The sequence below is a fragment of the Dermacentor andersoni genome, chromosome 4 (assembly GCF_023375885.2).
Source record: "Dermacentor andersoni chromosome 4, qqDerAnde1_hic_scaffold, whole genome shotgun sequence".
In the NCBI taxonomy this organism is placed as follows: domain Eukaryota; kingdom Metazoa; phylum Arthropoda; class Arachnida; order Ixodida; family Ixodidae; genus Dermacentor; species Dermacentor andersoni.
The window spans coordinates 62,664,192-62,678,626 of NC_092817.1; the positions used below are offsets into that span (position 1 = coordinate 62,664,192).

The 14,435-nt window shown below is 45.6% G+C and overlaps 2 protein-coding genes and 1 long non-coding RNA gene across 3 annotated transcripts in view; 2 read left to right on the forward strand and 1 right to left on the reverse strand.

Annotated features, from left to right (window-relative positions):
• LOC126536703 (cell adhesion molecule Dscam1-like) overlaps positions 1-14,435 on the forward strand; it is a 166,190-nt gene that overhangs the window by 135,561 nt on the left and 16,194 nt on the right. The window contains exon 19 of the mRNA XM_055073860.2: positions 13,935-14,190. Within this exon, the coding sequence (XP_054929835.1) occupies positions 13,935-14,190 (256 nt within the window). The remainder of the gene's footprint in view (positions 1-13,934; positions 14,191-14,435) is intronic.
• The window catches only part of LOC129386214 (uncharacterized), a 144,343-nt gene that overhangs the window by 48,616 nt on the left and 81,292 nt on the right, over positions 1-14,435 (reverse strand). The gene's annotated exons all lie outside the window — the stretch shown is intronic.
• Positions 3,263-8,370, forward strand: LOC140217340 (uncharacterized). The gene is made up of 4 exons (XM_072287848.1): positions 3,263-3,406; positions 4,250-4,377; positions 4,863-5,615; positions 7,341-8,370. Exons 1-4 carry the CDS (start codon positions 3,356-3,358, stop codon positions 8,140-8,142), a joined length of 1,734 nt encoding a protein of 577 aa, XP_072143949.1. The 5' UTR covers positions 3,263-3,355; the 3' UTR covers positions 8,143-8,370.

Below are 14,435 nucleotides of genomic sequence, written 5' to 3' on the forward strand. Positions count from 1 at the left end.
CCGACAACAGCTGTCGTGAAAATTATTATTAATAGACAAGAATAATTGTAATCTCGCATTGCGGCATTGACACGTTATCAACAGCTTTTGAAGCGCAGATTACCCGTAATTGTAAGGTTCAAAATGTCAAAAAGTACAATTCGGCGTTTCACGCATATTCAATAAGCCAACTAGACTATGCTTAACACAAAATCTTTCCTTAAAACGTTCAAGTTCATATATATGTGTCTCGTACCTGCAGCAAACAAGTGGTACAGAGAGATTCCGGTGTTCTGAGTAACCATGCTTCTAAGTTTATTATCAAAATGTATACAGTAGGGCACACCACCAAAATCTTGAAAGGTAGTAATATTATATAACTACACCATACGCATTCAAACGTAAGGAAGCACAGGGTATGCGTTCTCACCCGCGTGTTCACCAAATATTGGGAAACGTATTGTAGCGCAAGGTGTTTCTGCTGTCGGTCGCGTTGGTTCATTGTGACGACCTCCTCATTTTTCTGAACTCCAACTTCAAACTTGTGCGTGCAGAAAGATCTCGAATGGCCGGTTCTACGCGGTATAAGCGTCACAAGAGCGCAGTATTACTTTCACCGACGAAGTAACACTTTAGTGAGGGTTCCCGTTTTCTGCGAGCCGCACGGGTCAGCATCCGCCGAGGTGGCCGTCGGGGGGCGCTGATTGTACAAGCGGTCCCAACTCCGCAGAAAGCATCCCCATCCTGCTGCGTGAACAAGCTACCAAAGCACCGCCGTCTCCGGTCCGCTACTCTGCTTCCGTTATCGTTGCTCACCGAGACCGTTGCCCCGTGTCGCATTACTTGGTTTTGCCGATATGGCTTCTTGCTAAGGAGTGCAAGCTCGTAGGGACGGCCATGCGACGTGGAGTGTGGCCGAACCTGGCATTGCCCTTGCGGTCAACCTACACTAAGAAGTGGTGTCGGTGCCGGACGTGCGTTGACTTCCGTTTGTGCCCGATGTGCAATCGGGACTGCCGCGCTGAATTATGCGGACGTCGCAAAATTTCAGGATACCCCTGAATGCGGCTTGCCCGCGGGGCTTGTCATCTAGAGGTAAGTGAAGATGATGTATACCTAGCGCATGAACTTTCTCCAGAGATTGTAGTTTGCTAAGCTTAAAGCACTTGCACGCACCGCAATGAAAAATAAACATCGTTTGTTTCCATCTTGCTAACAAAAATACCTTTTTTATTTTATTGGCATGATATAATGATATTTTAGCGAACATACACAGCGCCAGATACTCCTTGGCTTGATAGTTTACAAATCGAAGTATGGGGCTGTGGCAACGAGATTAAGAAAATTTATGCCTCTTATCTGAACACGCGGAAACACACGCGAGACAGATCACGGTGTTAGACACGCTTGAACTGTGGGCGTCAAAGACTGATGAAAGCATCACAGAACGGAACCAGAAACATGGTATAGAATCCGCACATGGCAATTCTCATACTTACCAGAGCGTGTGCAATTGGCAGTTTCGTTCATCCCACCATGAAAATTGTATTCATTGTCTTTGAATCTTGTACGTTGCATCTCATCGCCATAGTTTGAGAATGCTCTAAAAGAGGGATCAGTGTTTGTAATCAGTGTTCGATCAGTGTAATCAGAGGGATCAGTGTTTGACACGTGTCGTCAATGTCATAACACACACACACACACACACACACACACACACACACACACACACGTGTCGTCAATGTCATAACACACACACACACACACACACACACACACACACACACACACACACACACACACACACACACACACACACACACACACACACACACACACACACACACACACACACACACACACACACACACACACACACACACACACACACACACACACACACACACACACACACACACACACACACACACACACACACACACACACACACACACACACACACACACACACACACACACACACACACACACACACACACACACACACACACACACACACACACACACACACACACACACACACACACACACACACACACACACACACACACACACACACACACACACACACACACACACACACACACACACACACACACACACACACACACACACACACACACACACACACACACACACACACACACACACACACACACACACACTCTCTCTCTCTCTCTCTCTCTCTCTTCGCTAAGTCTGCGCTAAGGTGAAATCACACACCAGCACGCACACCTCTAATGTTTTTCGTCCACTTCGCGCGTTCTGCTAAGAAGTGAAGCAACTTCAGGTAAACTGCTGTTTCATTGTTATGATTTCGCTCGTATTTCCTTTTGAGAACAAACCTTAGTTCGTTGTCGTTGTTGCTGGTGCTGCTGTTTTTCACGAGTAGTTTTGTCCGCTGAAGAGGCACTGTCGTGTGAGGTTCGGCTTAGAAGTGATGCGTCCACAAGAGGACAGGCGCAATCGTGACGGCATCCGTCCTGTTTAAGTCTATCTTGTTCGTCCGTGTTTTTAGCGTGTTGTCCTTCCTGTACAGGATCTTTCTTGTATTACGCTTCATCCGACAGCAGTCATGCTAGCCGGCAGGCAAACTCGTAACCTTCTGCCCATCAGAAAGACGCCATAAACAGTGCGCCACCTCGGCGCCTATTATAGTGTAACGTTCACGTTTAAGAATACCTAGCGGTCGAAACAAAGAGTGTGCTTCCGCTATAGCCTGTCTCTATTTCTCTCTCTATGTATGTGATCTTTGTTTAGGTCATTCGATATCATGCGTGCAGCAAGCGATATCCGAAGCAGAGACAGCCTTTTGTGATCCGTTTGCACAGGCAGGCTTTGGGGGCAGATAGCACACACTAATTTCCTTCTTGTCTACAATTTTCCAACTTTGGGCTTCTTCAAAAACTCCGTATTGTAACTTTGTGCACGTTCGCATGGTTTTCCTACCATATTGCAGCTTTATAGTGCCTTTCACCTAATCGAACGTTCATGAATGCCTTTTTTTTCTTTTTTCAGTGAGAGCGGCTGTCGTGATCGCCGTCACTTGTGCACTGTGCCTTCTCCTAATACCTCGCCACGGAGGACTGAGGACAGTTCTGGAATCCACGAAATACAAAAGCATCCACAAAAATGTGCTCTCTATCCGTGACCGCTCCAGTAGAAAGGATAACTATGCGACCTCGCGCAAAGTTGCAGAAGAAGTGTCAACGGGAACAGCTCCTAAAAAATTATTTGATGCCATCACACCATCCAACACGCACACCGCGAACGAACGCTTCGTTGTGAACACCGCCCAATGCAAGATCCCAAACTTGGATCCTTTCGACGCGTCGATAGTGGAGTTTGTGAGCAAGATGCCCCCCGTGGACTGTTCTTCAGATTTTCCAAACATCACATTTGCAAAGGTATGCGCATTGACCTTTATATGAAGCGAGCAACTATAAGCCCAGCTGGTGCTTACGTTAAACTTAAGAAAGCTGAATGCTTTGTTTAATTAAGACGCGCGACTCATTAGCGTTATGACGCCCTTCTTCCCTCCTGGAGTCCTCGTCATTGTTTTTCACTGAATATCATTTTACAAATTGCTTCAAATGCTGCATTCCGCGACACCGTAGCGCACGAATTTTCTTTGCGCTTTTTTTCCTCTTTATGCAGAGAGAAATTAGCAAGTTTTCTTAATGCCATCTTGCTAGTTTATTTCCTACCGGTGCCGATTATGGACCGCCTTGTTCCTTATTCGTATTCCTGCCGTCGTGCCTCTCATTGCCTTGTATCAATGTCATTTTGATTCTGTAATCACGTCCTCGCACCAGTAATAAGTTACCATATTTGTCGTCCTTGTACCCGGTCGCGTATGAAAATGGCTGCCTTATTTGCTCTTTTGCGTCCTAGTCTTAAATATTAACGCGCATAGCTGGGCCCGTAGACAAGTTTATGCCACTACATCCAGCATAATTCAAAATCATACTATTGAAACTATTATTGAAGAGTTAGAGCCGCAATGAACGCTTCTATATTGACCGATTTGCAGGATTCTTGCAGATATGGTGTTTCTAGGAAAAAAAGTGTGTTACGTAAACAATTATGTTTGACACGTTGTGGTATATTGTCTTGTCAGAACAAATTGCATAAATGTTAATTACGCGGAATGATTCTGCTAGTGTACAAATACAACCCAAATAATTGGCCATGGTCATCGCAGGTCTTTTTGGCCACTTAAATTTTTTTTCTTATTCATTTTATTCTAGGATAAACGGATATACATCAATGCAGCTATCTTGCCGCGAGTACTTCGACAGCACACTCTGGAAAAATTTCATTGCTGCTACCGACCCTTCTTCAGGAGTTTGAAGCCCCAAAGTGACGATGACATTGTGTGAGCACTTCTATCTACTAATACATATTTGCTGTCTGTTTCGAAATGCAAGAGTCCTACTCGGCTAATGCAAATAAGGGCCTCCCTGAAATGAACCCGCAACGTCCAATAAGGAATGAACAAAAATTATTGACTAGCAATATCTCTGAGTAACATAAACAAGCATAAAATATAAACAATGACTAGGATGCAATTTAAAACAATAACTACAGCTCTGCTGATAACAGGAAAGGAACACTCATTAAAAGTGGTGGCAAAAGAGTACAGTTGAGACGATCGGCTGATAATTAACAGTTACCAATTGCCATAAAATTGCAGTTCTAGAAGCACATAAATGTACCTACATGCTTGTTACAGGCACAGATTCTTGAAATAACTTGCCATAAGCTTGGGGGCGAAAATCCATGACGCAACTTTTTGTTATGAGAACAGTAAATTGGACAAGTTTTCGTTTTAAAAAATATGAACTTTCTTGTGCTTGGCAGGTTTCAAGTTGAATGCATCCCCCTCCAAGACGGAGCTAAGGTACCTTACGAATTCGTGAAAGTGGAATGCTACAACGGAGATTCTCTGTTCTACGTCAACTACCACGCTTTCGTTTACCCCAAGAAATCGTACCAGCGTCGATTTAAAGAACTTTACGAACCGGAACACCCTGGGTACCAGTATAGTGTCCTCATAATCGGTGCCGACGGAGTCTCCCGTTTGAACGCGCACCGCCAATTTCCGGAAACCCTTCGATACCTCAAGCAACGCATGGGTGCCGTCGAAATGTTCGGCTACACCAAGGTGGGTGACAACACCTTTCCCAACCTCGTACCGCTACTGACGGGTCTCACAGAGAAGGAGTTGGCCTTTGGAGTCTGGACCGAGGACGAACACCTCGACAGTCTCCCCATGCTGTGGAAATCATTCGCCTCTAAGGGCTGGAGCACGCTCTATGCCGAAGACAATCCGACGCTCTCCACCTTCAACTACGTCAAGCAAGGCTTTCTTGTACAGCCTACAGATTACTACTTCAGGCCTTTCTTGAGCGCGTGCGAACGCGAGGTCGGTCACCGAAAACCCCTCAACTGCTACCATTGCGTAGGCGCCCAGTCCGAAACTGAAGTCGTGCTTGATTGGCTTCGTTCATACAAGGAACTAATGCTCAGGTGGCCTTCCTTCGCTTTCGTCTGGATTAATAGCGCCACTCACGACGATTTCAACGGCGGATCAACGGTGGACTACCTCTACAGGTTTGCAGTTTTAGACAAATACAGATGCGAAGGTAGGCAACCCGAGCTTGGCGATTTGTAAAGCTTGCATTTCGAGCGCCGCTGAAAAGCACACACTGACAGTAGAGATTGTGCCATCACTTTACCATACAACTTACTGATAATACTATATTTTTATCAGCAATAGATTTAAGGTTTGTTTTCGGTATGGGATTTCTCCATCCCCTTTTTCTGTTTTTCATCTAGTCATACTTATTCTAAATATTTTTCAACTAAAATTTCTGTTTATAGACAGCACAGCGCTCGTCTATTTCTTTTAGTCTCTGTCTTTTGTGATCTACTATAAAAGGAGCACACTAGGCAGCGAAGGCAATAAAACCGTAGGCATCTTTGGACATAATGCTTTTAAAAACCTTACTACAGCCAGCAATGACTTTACTGAGCTCAATAAATTATTTGTCAAAAGTCACTTGTGATCATAATTACGCATTCTCAGCCAGAGTTGCTTAATCCGTAGTTCCTGGAAAGTTTCAAATAACATTAAAATAAAAAGAAATTATTAACGTAATCATTGCCGGATTACGAGCACACAAAGTAGAAGTGCGCAATTGCACAGTTTGTAAACGTATTATCATTTTGCTGGAAACCTTGCCAAGGAAACAAATTTACCATTTCAATTATAAGCCGCTTCCATGCGTTCTTTTGCTGAGCCTTGCAATCGGGGCCTCTGAACGGAGAATGTCTTTATCCTATATCTCGTTAGAGCAGGTGTGACTGCATCTTAATGTTGGAAATATTAGAGAGGTATAGCGTGTCTAGTATTCCCGTGAACGCAAGCGGACTGGGCGTTTTAGCGGATGAGCGTAGTCGCAAGCGTGAAATGCCTGCGCGGGGCAGCCAGACAATTCTGGTCTTTGACATGCCAAAACCACGATTTGATTATGAAGCACGCGTAGTGGGGGACTCCGGTTTAATTTTGACCACCAGGGAATCTTTAACGTGCCACCAATGCACGGCACGGGCGTTTCTGCATTTCGACCACAATTGAAATGTGGCTGCTGCGGAAGGGATTCGATTCCGCGACCTCGTGCTTAGCAGCGCAACACCATAGCCGCTGAGCTACCGCGGCGGGTGTAGTGACGCAGAGCTCAACCAGGTAAATGCATCTGATATTTCTGTGAGCAAATTTATTTTACTTTGCTGATGGCGTACATTTTCGGCAGCAACGTGATTACGACGCTGCTGAAAGTTTACACCAACAGTGAAGTAGAATACACTTAGTTACTGCATTATTAGCTGTGTTTATCTGGTTGACCTCTGAACTATGAGGTGGCTGCACCGCGCAGGAGGCTGACGTTGGCGCCTCCACTTATCAGTAAAACGTACAGTCCGCTTGCGTTTACGAGAATACCGGACCCGCTAAAGCTCAGTGCTAACGAATTTGGCTGACAAATAGCGAAGAGAAAATACTAACGATAAGCTTTGTCAATACGGTCACTGTGGATCTGCTTTTACGTATTTTTCTCTAACAAGTCGGTTATACCAGCATAAAATTTGCTTTGTAGAGAGGTAGTCACAAGTAGCGACAGCTACGACCACTGCACAATCTATCATGGAAGCAACCAAAGGGCTGCCACGAATAGCAGCGGAAACTTTTATCGCAGGAACTTCTCCACCTAAAGAGGCGTGGTAAGTGTTGCGCAACCATCATCGTGTTTAAACATCGATATCTCCCATCTATTTCAGGTCTTTCTTGGAAACCCTTCATCGGGGTGCCTACCTGCACAACACAATCGTGCTCTTCATGAGCGACCACGGGTTTCGCTGGAGTCCTATAAGAGCGACTCACGCCGGGATGCTCGAGGACAGACTTCCCTCTCTGTTCATTAGCTTTCCCCCGACGTTCAGACGCCATCACCCGGACATAATGAGGAACGTTCACGTCAACGCCAGGCGGCTAACGACACCGTTTGACCTGCACACCACGCTAGCCAGTCTGGGAAACTTCGACGGCAAGCCGAGGCCCCTGGACCTGGACGACTACCCAGACCATCTTCACTCAGCCGTGCTGGAAAGGGCAGTCAACCTCTTCAGCGAAGTTCCGAGCAACAGGACGTGCGAGGAGGCCGGCATCGATGGGCAGTGGTGCGGGTGCCGAGAGAGCGCAGCCGAGAATCCTAAAAGCGAAGCAGTGGCCCGAGCCGCGTCGGTATTGATTGACGGCATTAACGTGCTCACTGCACCTCACAGGAACCGGTGCGCGCACCTCAAGCTCGCAGCTGTGAAAAGCGCTCGTGTATACCTCCGAGACTCGGCTGCCACCTCGCTCGACTATGTGTTACACGTGGAGACGGCGCCAGGGGGCGCGATATTTGAGGGCACCGTGCGAACGTATAATAACGGGAATCCTTCTAGGGTACTTGGGGACGTGTCGAGATTAAACTTGTACAAAGGGACGGCGGACTGCATGGAAATGGCACACCTAAAGAAGTTTTGTTCTTGTACCTCGCTGCTCAAGGAACAACCGAAATTAAATAATGTTAGCTAAAAAATTCAAAGCGATTCCACTCTGTGAAGGTAGATGACCAGTGGAGCTGCATATATGGTGATAAAGATGTTGATAATAAATCTGTTGATTGAAAATAAGACGTATGCCTGCAATGAATTTCGTTTCTTTTCACAACATTTTTTTTAATTGTACGCTAAGTGCTTTTTAACCTTCTTTTGTCTGCTTTTTGGATTTATTATGTTGTCACCAAGGTGACTATCGCTTTATGATCACTATGATATACGGCCAGTGGCTCTTTGGCGACACTGGAAAGGTTCTTGGCCAATGTAAAGTTTATACACCACCGATGACGCGTCGTGGGCACACTGATCTTTGTGTAACACTCTATGCCACACTTTTCCAAGAGAGACACCACGAATCACTTTCCGTCTGGCTGAGCCATGTCTATGTAGAAATCACCCACAATTACGATGGGAGTGGATGTGGTAGGGGTGATCCAGCCAAAGGTACATACGGCACGATCTTCGTCCGTAGTACGTTCCGCCCGCTGTCACCGCAAACATCCCCGCTTCTATTCCCGACGATGTCCTTCGTAGGCCTGCTGTTCTTCCACATTCCTCACCGCATGCGGCCTACCCATTGCACGGGTGGAGGGGAGTAAATAAGATTACGCGGTTTGCCTATAGATCCCGTGACGTCAAACCATAATCTATACTAAACAGTGTCGATTCTGGTTTTACATTCTTATTACAATATTTTTTTATAACAACCCGTTCTGACATTTCTCGCGACTAAACGCAGCTGGGGCATACCCGGCGATATGCTTTTGCTTTATCCTTTAGTTCTTTTATCTTTGGGGTGGTCACCATCTTTTTTGTTTCCGCTCACAAACCGCCGGAGCGTAGTGTATAACGGCTCCGCTATAGAACGAAGACGACGTGTCTCTTACCGGCGAACCTGGCAATTAAATACTGGTGATCGAAATAAAAACTACGCTCGTTAATAATGTATGGCGAACTCTAGAGAAACAAGGTTAATATTTACCTGAAGTTCATTCTGTATATTTGGGACGTACGGACGATTTCACTTATCGCACATTCATTTGCACTGTCAAGTGTATTTGCACTGGCCAAACTTCCGGACTACACTTTTGACGAAATTCGGGATAGAAATAATGTTTAACTGCCGAATGTCGATCTCGTGTGTATAAGTGGAAATCTTGCCGACATCAGGGCAGTGCTTAGAACAATCAAATAAAGCATAGTTAGGGGCATACTCGCCTCAAGTACTGATGAATCCTGATCTATCAGTGCAAATTGTGGGAATAAAGCTTGTCGGGATGAGCGCACGAGCATCGTTTTAATTCTTACTGGGACATATATATCTTATGACCTTTCATAACTGCCTTTCATAAATGCCTTGCATGTAGCAGAATGAGAGGAAATCTTTTAAATACGTGCTGTACCTGAGAAATGTTCTAAGGAGAGGAATACAAGTTTAAAAATAACAGTGTTGTCAGCAGTCACATGTAGTGAGTATGTTAGCCCGTAGTGCCTTCTTAGGGCGCTGTAGTGACTGACAACCCTACCTTGCACATTGGTCTGTGCGGATCAACCGTTTGCTCAAAAAGGCATCCCGTGGTAGGAAGAATGGTCGTTCAGTAATAATAAAAAAAAAACGTTGTACGAGCACAGAAGGCTTTCCACATGAATGCGAACATGCGTTACAAGTTTTTGTGGTTTTTGTTTGCTTGAAAAGACGGGGGATGAGATTTGACGGCTGTGCTACTGCTCCCGATAATACCAACGCACTAGACATAACGTGCGGTAATTTGCATGCGGCTTTCTTGGATGCGGCACACAAGCCGCGGACAGTAAGTTAGCTTGTGACCATCTTCTGGGAAGTCAGTGCTACAACACACTCACTCACGGCATATTTCGCGGATTATTCTTCACCGCAACTAGCACAGTTATTGTAAGTGATACGCCCCATTCTTGGATGCGCACCGCAGTATGCAGTGCCTTCCCACGCGGCTCGGCATTGAGTCTCATGGCAGGTAGTAAATCTGAAGAGCATGCCTGCTTCCATGTTCATTTCAACACTGTTTCGAGCGAAGATTCCAGCCAGTGACATGGCGAATGTGCAAAGAACATTGACGCTGCGGCATCCGACCACTCAGGGATGGGAATGCATTTCCCCGCTTTACAAACGTTTACACTGCGGCGGTTTGAAATGAAAATGGTGTCCCCGTCGTTTGTGCCCTGTTCCCTAGCTCAAATAGTGTGCCACGATGAACCCCTACCCAGACAATTAACAAGGGTCTGACTCTTTACTTAACGTAATATCATGCTCATTATGGGCTGAAAGAAAAGAGCCCATTGCCCAGGGGCACCGCCACCGCACGGCGGTGCGAACATACGCAAAATTTGTATAGCAAATGCCAATAACTGGAACGGCGTCCCAACCTTCATATCGGCTCATCATTCACTTCCCAAACCTTTGTCACGGATGAACTTTAGGAGCAGCTGAAGCACCTCCCTCCTGAATATCCAATGTCCTCGCGGGAACAAAATGTCACTTGCCTTTGAGCATGGTGCCGTGTTGCGCATGAGTCCCTGTATTCATTTCTTACGTTGTGCTTCAAGTTCAGGTTACCTTATTATAAAATGTTGAAAGCCACCAAAAGCTTGACAATGCACATACGACGAGGATGGGTCAAGTCCAGTCTTGCACCGGCAAGCTGAAGTTTGCTCTGACCGTGCAAGTATGCGATAAAGGAAAGCGGTATCAGTTCTGTGAAGTCCTTTAATTACACAAGGTTGATGAGGTAGAGACCACATCGAACGGAAGTGCCTTAATGTGGCCTTCATTATGTTTTTTTATACTGTGCAGCCTTCTTCATGGGCTCGAATTACATCGCTTAGCGCGCCCCTTCTTCACTGCTGCTTGGGCCCGACTATGACCGGCAATATGAACGAACAAACAAACAAACAAACAAACAAACAAACAAACAAACAAACAAACAAACAAACAAACAAACAAATAATTTGGAGGACGCTGAAGCTTCGCTTTAACAGCGGCACGCAATAGCATTCAAAGATCCCTGACGGCTTCTCACGCTTCCCGGCAACTGCACCTTATGTAACCGTAATATTTACCGGAAAACGCTGGCGGCTAACGCTATGCATGAAGGCGACCTTTCTGGTAGAAAAGCAGCCTCTTGCGTGGGTCGTTCCCTGAGATAGCGGACAGCCACGCCAAAATAGAAAACACAATTTTCAGGTTTCTGTTATTGTTTCGCGCTTTGAATATTTAAGTCTGTGCAGATTTACCATAAAAGGCATGCATGCGCGGTTAGTGTTTTGTCTCATGACATTTGTTTGTGGGCTGTCATTCTCAAAATTCCGAGGAATAACTTTGTCAAGAATGTAAGACGAGACATGAGCAGCTTTAGTGATGGAATGGTGCGGCAATATAGCCCGCATATACTTCATGTCATATAACAGGGCGTGGTATAAACATATACCGAAACGTATACGGCAATTTTCGCTCACGGACGACTCCGCCGACGCCAATATCAATACCGGATTTCTTGCGGCACAGGGCCGTTAACGCTATCGCATTAAAATAACAAAGAATTTCACCCCTCCAGCCGATGGCTATGGTGCTTTCCCATGACAAGCAGTGGAAAGCAGAAGGGTGCCCCGGCTCCGCCATGGAAGTGATTGAGCGTTAGCGTTGACGATACAACTGACGATACTAACGATATATACGTCCACTTCGCTTTATTGTTCTTACTGACAAACTCGCTATTCATGTCTCCAGGAGCCCTCTAACCATTTGCTCGTGATCCCTTCATGATCCGTCGGGAGGGACAACAGGACAACTGCGGTCGCGACGGCCGCCGTTGTTCTTGCCTCTTGAGCGTCCACGTTATTACTCTTGCAGTAAAATCAAAGCGAGCAAATTTAAATCAACCTCTGTAGTGCAACTCCACCTTTGCTATATAATTTGCCCGATATTTCGCAGTCGCTTCCTCAAAGACCAATTACGTATAAGTTAGGCCCGTATGCACAGGACTTACCTTAACCAAGAGCGCTTTTAATTAGTTTAGCTTTCTTCAAAACCTACGGCCGCGATCTAACACTTCGAGAGCGGCCGTGTGAGAACTGACCGCGATTTTTCGCGTCTACCCGCTTTTGGGAGCCGATCGGGAAGATAGTGTAGCCTGACACCGTGATAAAAACCGCAGTACGGTACCACCACCTTGCGATGGTGCCGGTAGTACTATAGTGGTGTCATGCGGTAGTACGGTGATCAGGAGAGCGCACTCGTATTTCTTCCTCGTGACAGCTGTCGTCGAAACGCTGTCGTTGAGACTCTGTGCCTCTAACCGAATACGCTACACGGGGCTCTGAACTGGTCCTTGAGGAAGTGGCACTCGATGTACCGGTTGGCCCCAGCGTGCGAGCAAAGCACGATGATAAAGGGACGCCACCCACAACAGAAAGTGCAGCATAGTGCAACAAATACTAAGCACCTCGAACAGAATGCTAAAAACATTCTTGGATAGCAACCAGAGTCGGTTCATTAAAATATGATTTCTCATTCTCTAGCATTCTAGTGTACAACCTACATGACCACGACTGACGTGATAATGGGTCAATGGCCGCGGCGATGGCCAGTTTTGGACGTATCTAAATTCGCGTCATGTTGCGAACTGGTGCAACGTTCAACAGCTTATTTAAAAAAAAAAAAAAATGTTGCACAAGTCATTCATGATGTCTACCTTGTATACGCGACTGCAATGACAGTTATGCGCTACAGTGCGTTAAGACACGGTTAATAGTATTGTACACATTCATTGTGACAGACATTATACGTTATGTGGGAGGTCTGACACACATAACAGAAAGAAAACATTTTATAATTGGGATATTACCTCCAAATGCGACCGTTAAAACTACTTTTTTAACAATAGCACCGTTTATTTTTATGTGCGTGAGCAATTTTGGAGTGTTGGTGTTATACACACCGCACTTTCCTAGTCCTTCTTAGTGTAGTGAAATGTAATGCATTGACTATTGCCTGTGTCTCCATGTACGTGAGAAACGTCTCGTCGTGTACGTGAGAAAAGTGACCATTCCTTCATACCTGTTACAGTAAAGACTGCGAGCAGGACTCAACCACGACCACTAAGTATGGGAAAAGCATTATTTTGAGACGAAAACAAGCTCGAAGATATTTTAAAGCAATATTGTTTCATTTAGGAACGCCATTAATTAAGGTTTCCCATATCTTAAGATACACTACCTTCGGAATCGGCCCACATGTAAACATGCCGCACTATCTTTGGGATCGGCCCATCAAAACGGTTAGCCGCAAAGAAAGCTTGCCTGACAGTGCTAAAAGGCTATTCACATTAAAAATTCCATGCCTAAACACCGTGATGAAAACATAATCTGCACCGTTTCGTTATTTGACAAGTTGAAGCTACAAATACTGAATTTTAGCGTCATCTCTCATTATTAAAACCGCACTTAACGTTCGCTTGTTGTCGTCTGTGGCGCCACAGCGGTATAAACCAAATTAGTGCAGATTTTCTCTATAACTAACGGCAGGAACTTGACTAAGTCATTTTCAAAAAGTTCCACTGTGTCTGCCTTCTTGTATACGCAATGAATATTTTGCCTAATCACTTCCGAGTTTTGTTGTATTATAAACAAAACAGAGAAATGATTGAAGGCAACATTCAATGTGCACAAGGAGTCGCAGGAAAACATAATAAGAATGTGATTAATCATTCTTTATGCTTTCATCATCACACCCAGGAACCACCGGAGGAGGAGACGAACGGTCCCGTTCAAGGTTACTACGTGGGCTATCGGGTTCGTGGCAGCGGCCTACCGTATTCGTACAAGACTCTGCAAAGCGGTGCTCCATCGTCGCCTGCCCAGTCGCAGCATCATGAGTGCGACCTGCGCGAATTACGGCCCCGTACCCGCTACGGCATCGTCGTTCAGGCCTTCAACGCTAAAGGTGCCGGACCGGCATCGGAAGAGGTGGCTGGGCAGACCCTGGACTTTGGTGAGATTCTAAGCGCTAGTGCGCAAGTGTGTGATAAACATAATGACAACAATGATAAGTATAGTGACATCACACCACTATCTGCATCAGAATATTTCCCGCGATATGCAAATACATTAGTTGTGGTATTAAAGTAATTTTTGAGCCTAACAATTTGAACATAACTGTGGCACTCGTACAGTCTAACCCGCTATAACAGGCAAATGTAGAGTGAACTTGCCCTCTCAACATCTTTTGTTACACCA

What these genes read in the sequence shown, in the direction of transcription:
- LOC140217340 (XM_072287848.1), top strand. Translation starts at nt 3,356, where the DNA reads ATGCCCCCCGTGGACTGTTCTTCAGATTTTCCAAACATCACATTTGCA. An exon ending in CAAACATCACATTTGCAAAG is followed by an intron (nt 3,407 to 4,249) that starts GTATGCGCATTG and finishes ATTTTATTCTAG; the next exon opens with GATAAACGGATATACATCAA. An exon ending in CAAAGTGACGATGACATTGT is followed by an intron (nt 4,378 to 4,862) that starts GTGAGCACTTCT and finishes TGTGCTTGGCAG; the next exon opens with GTTTCAAGTTGAATGCATCC.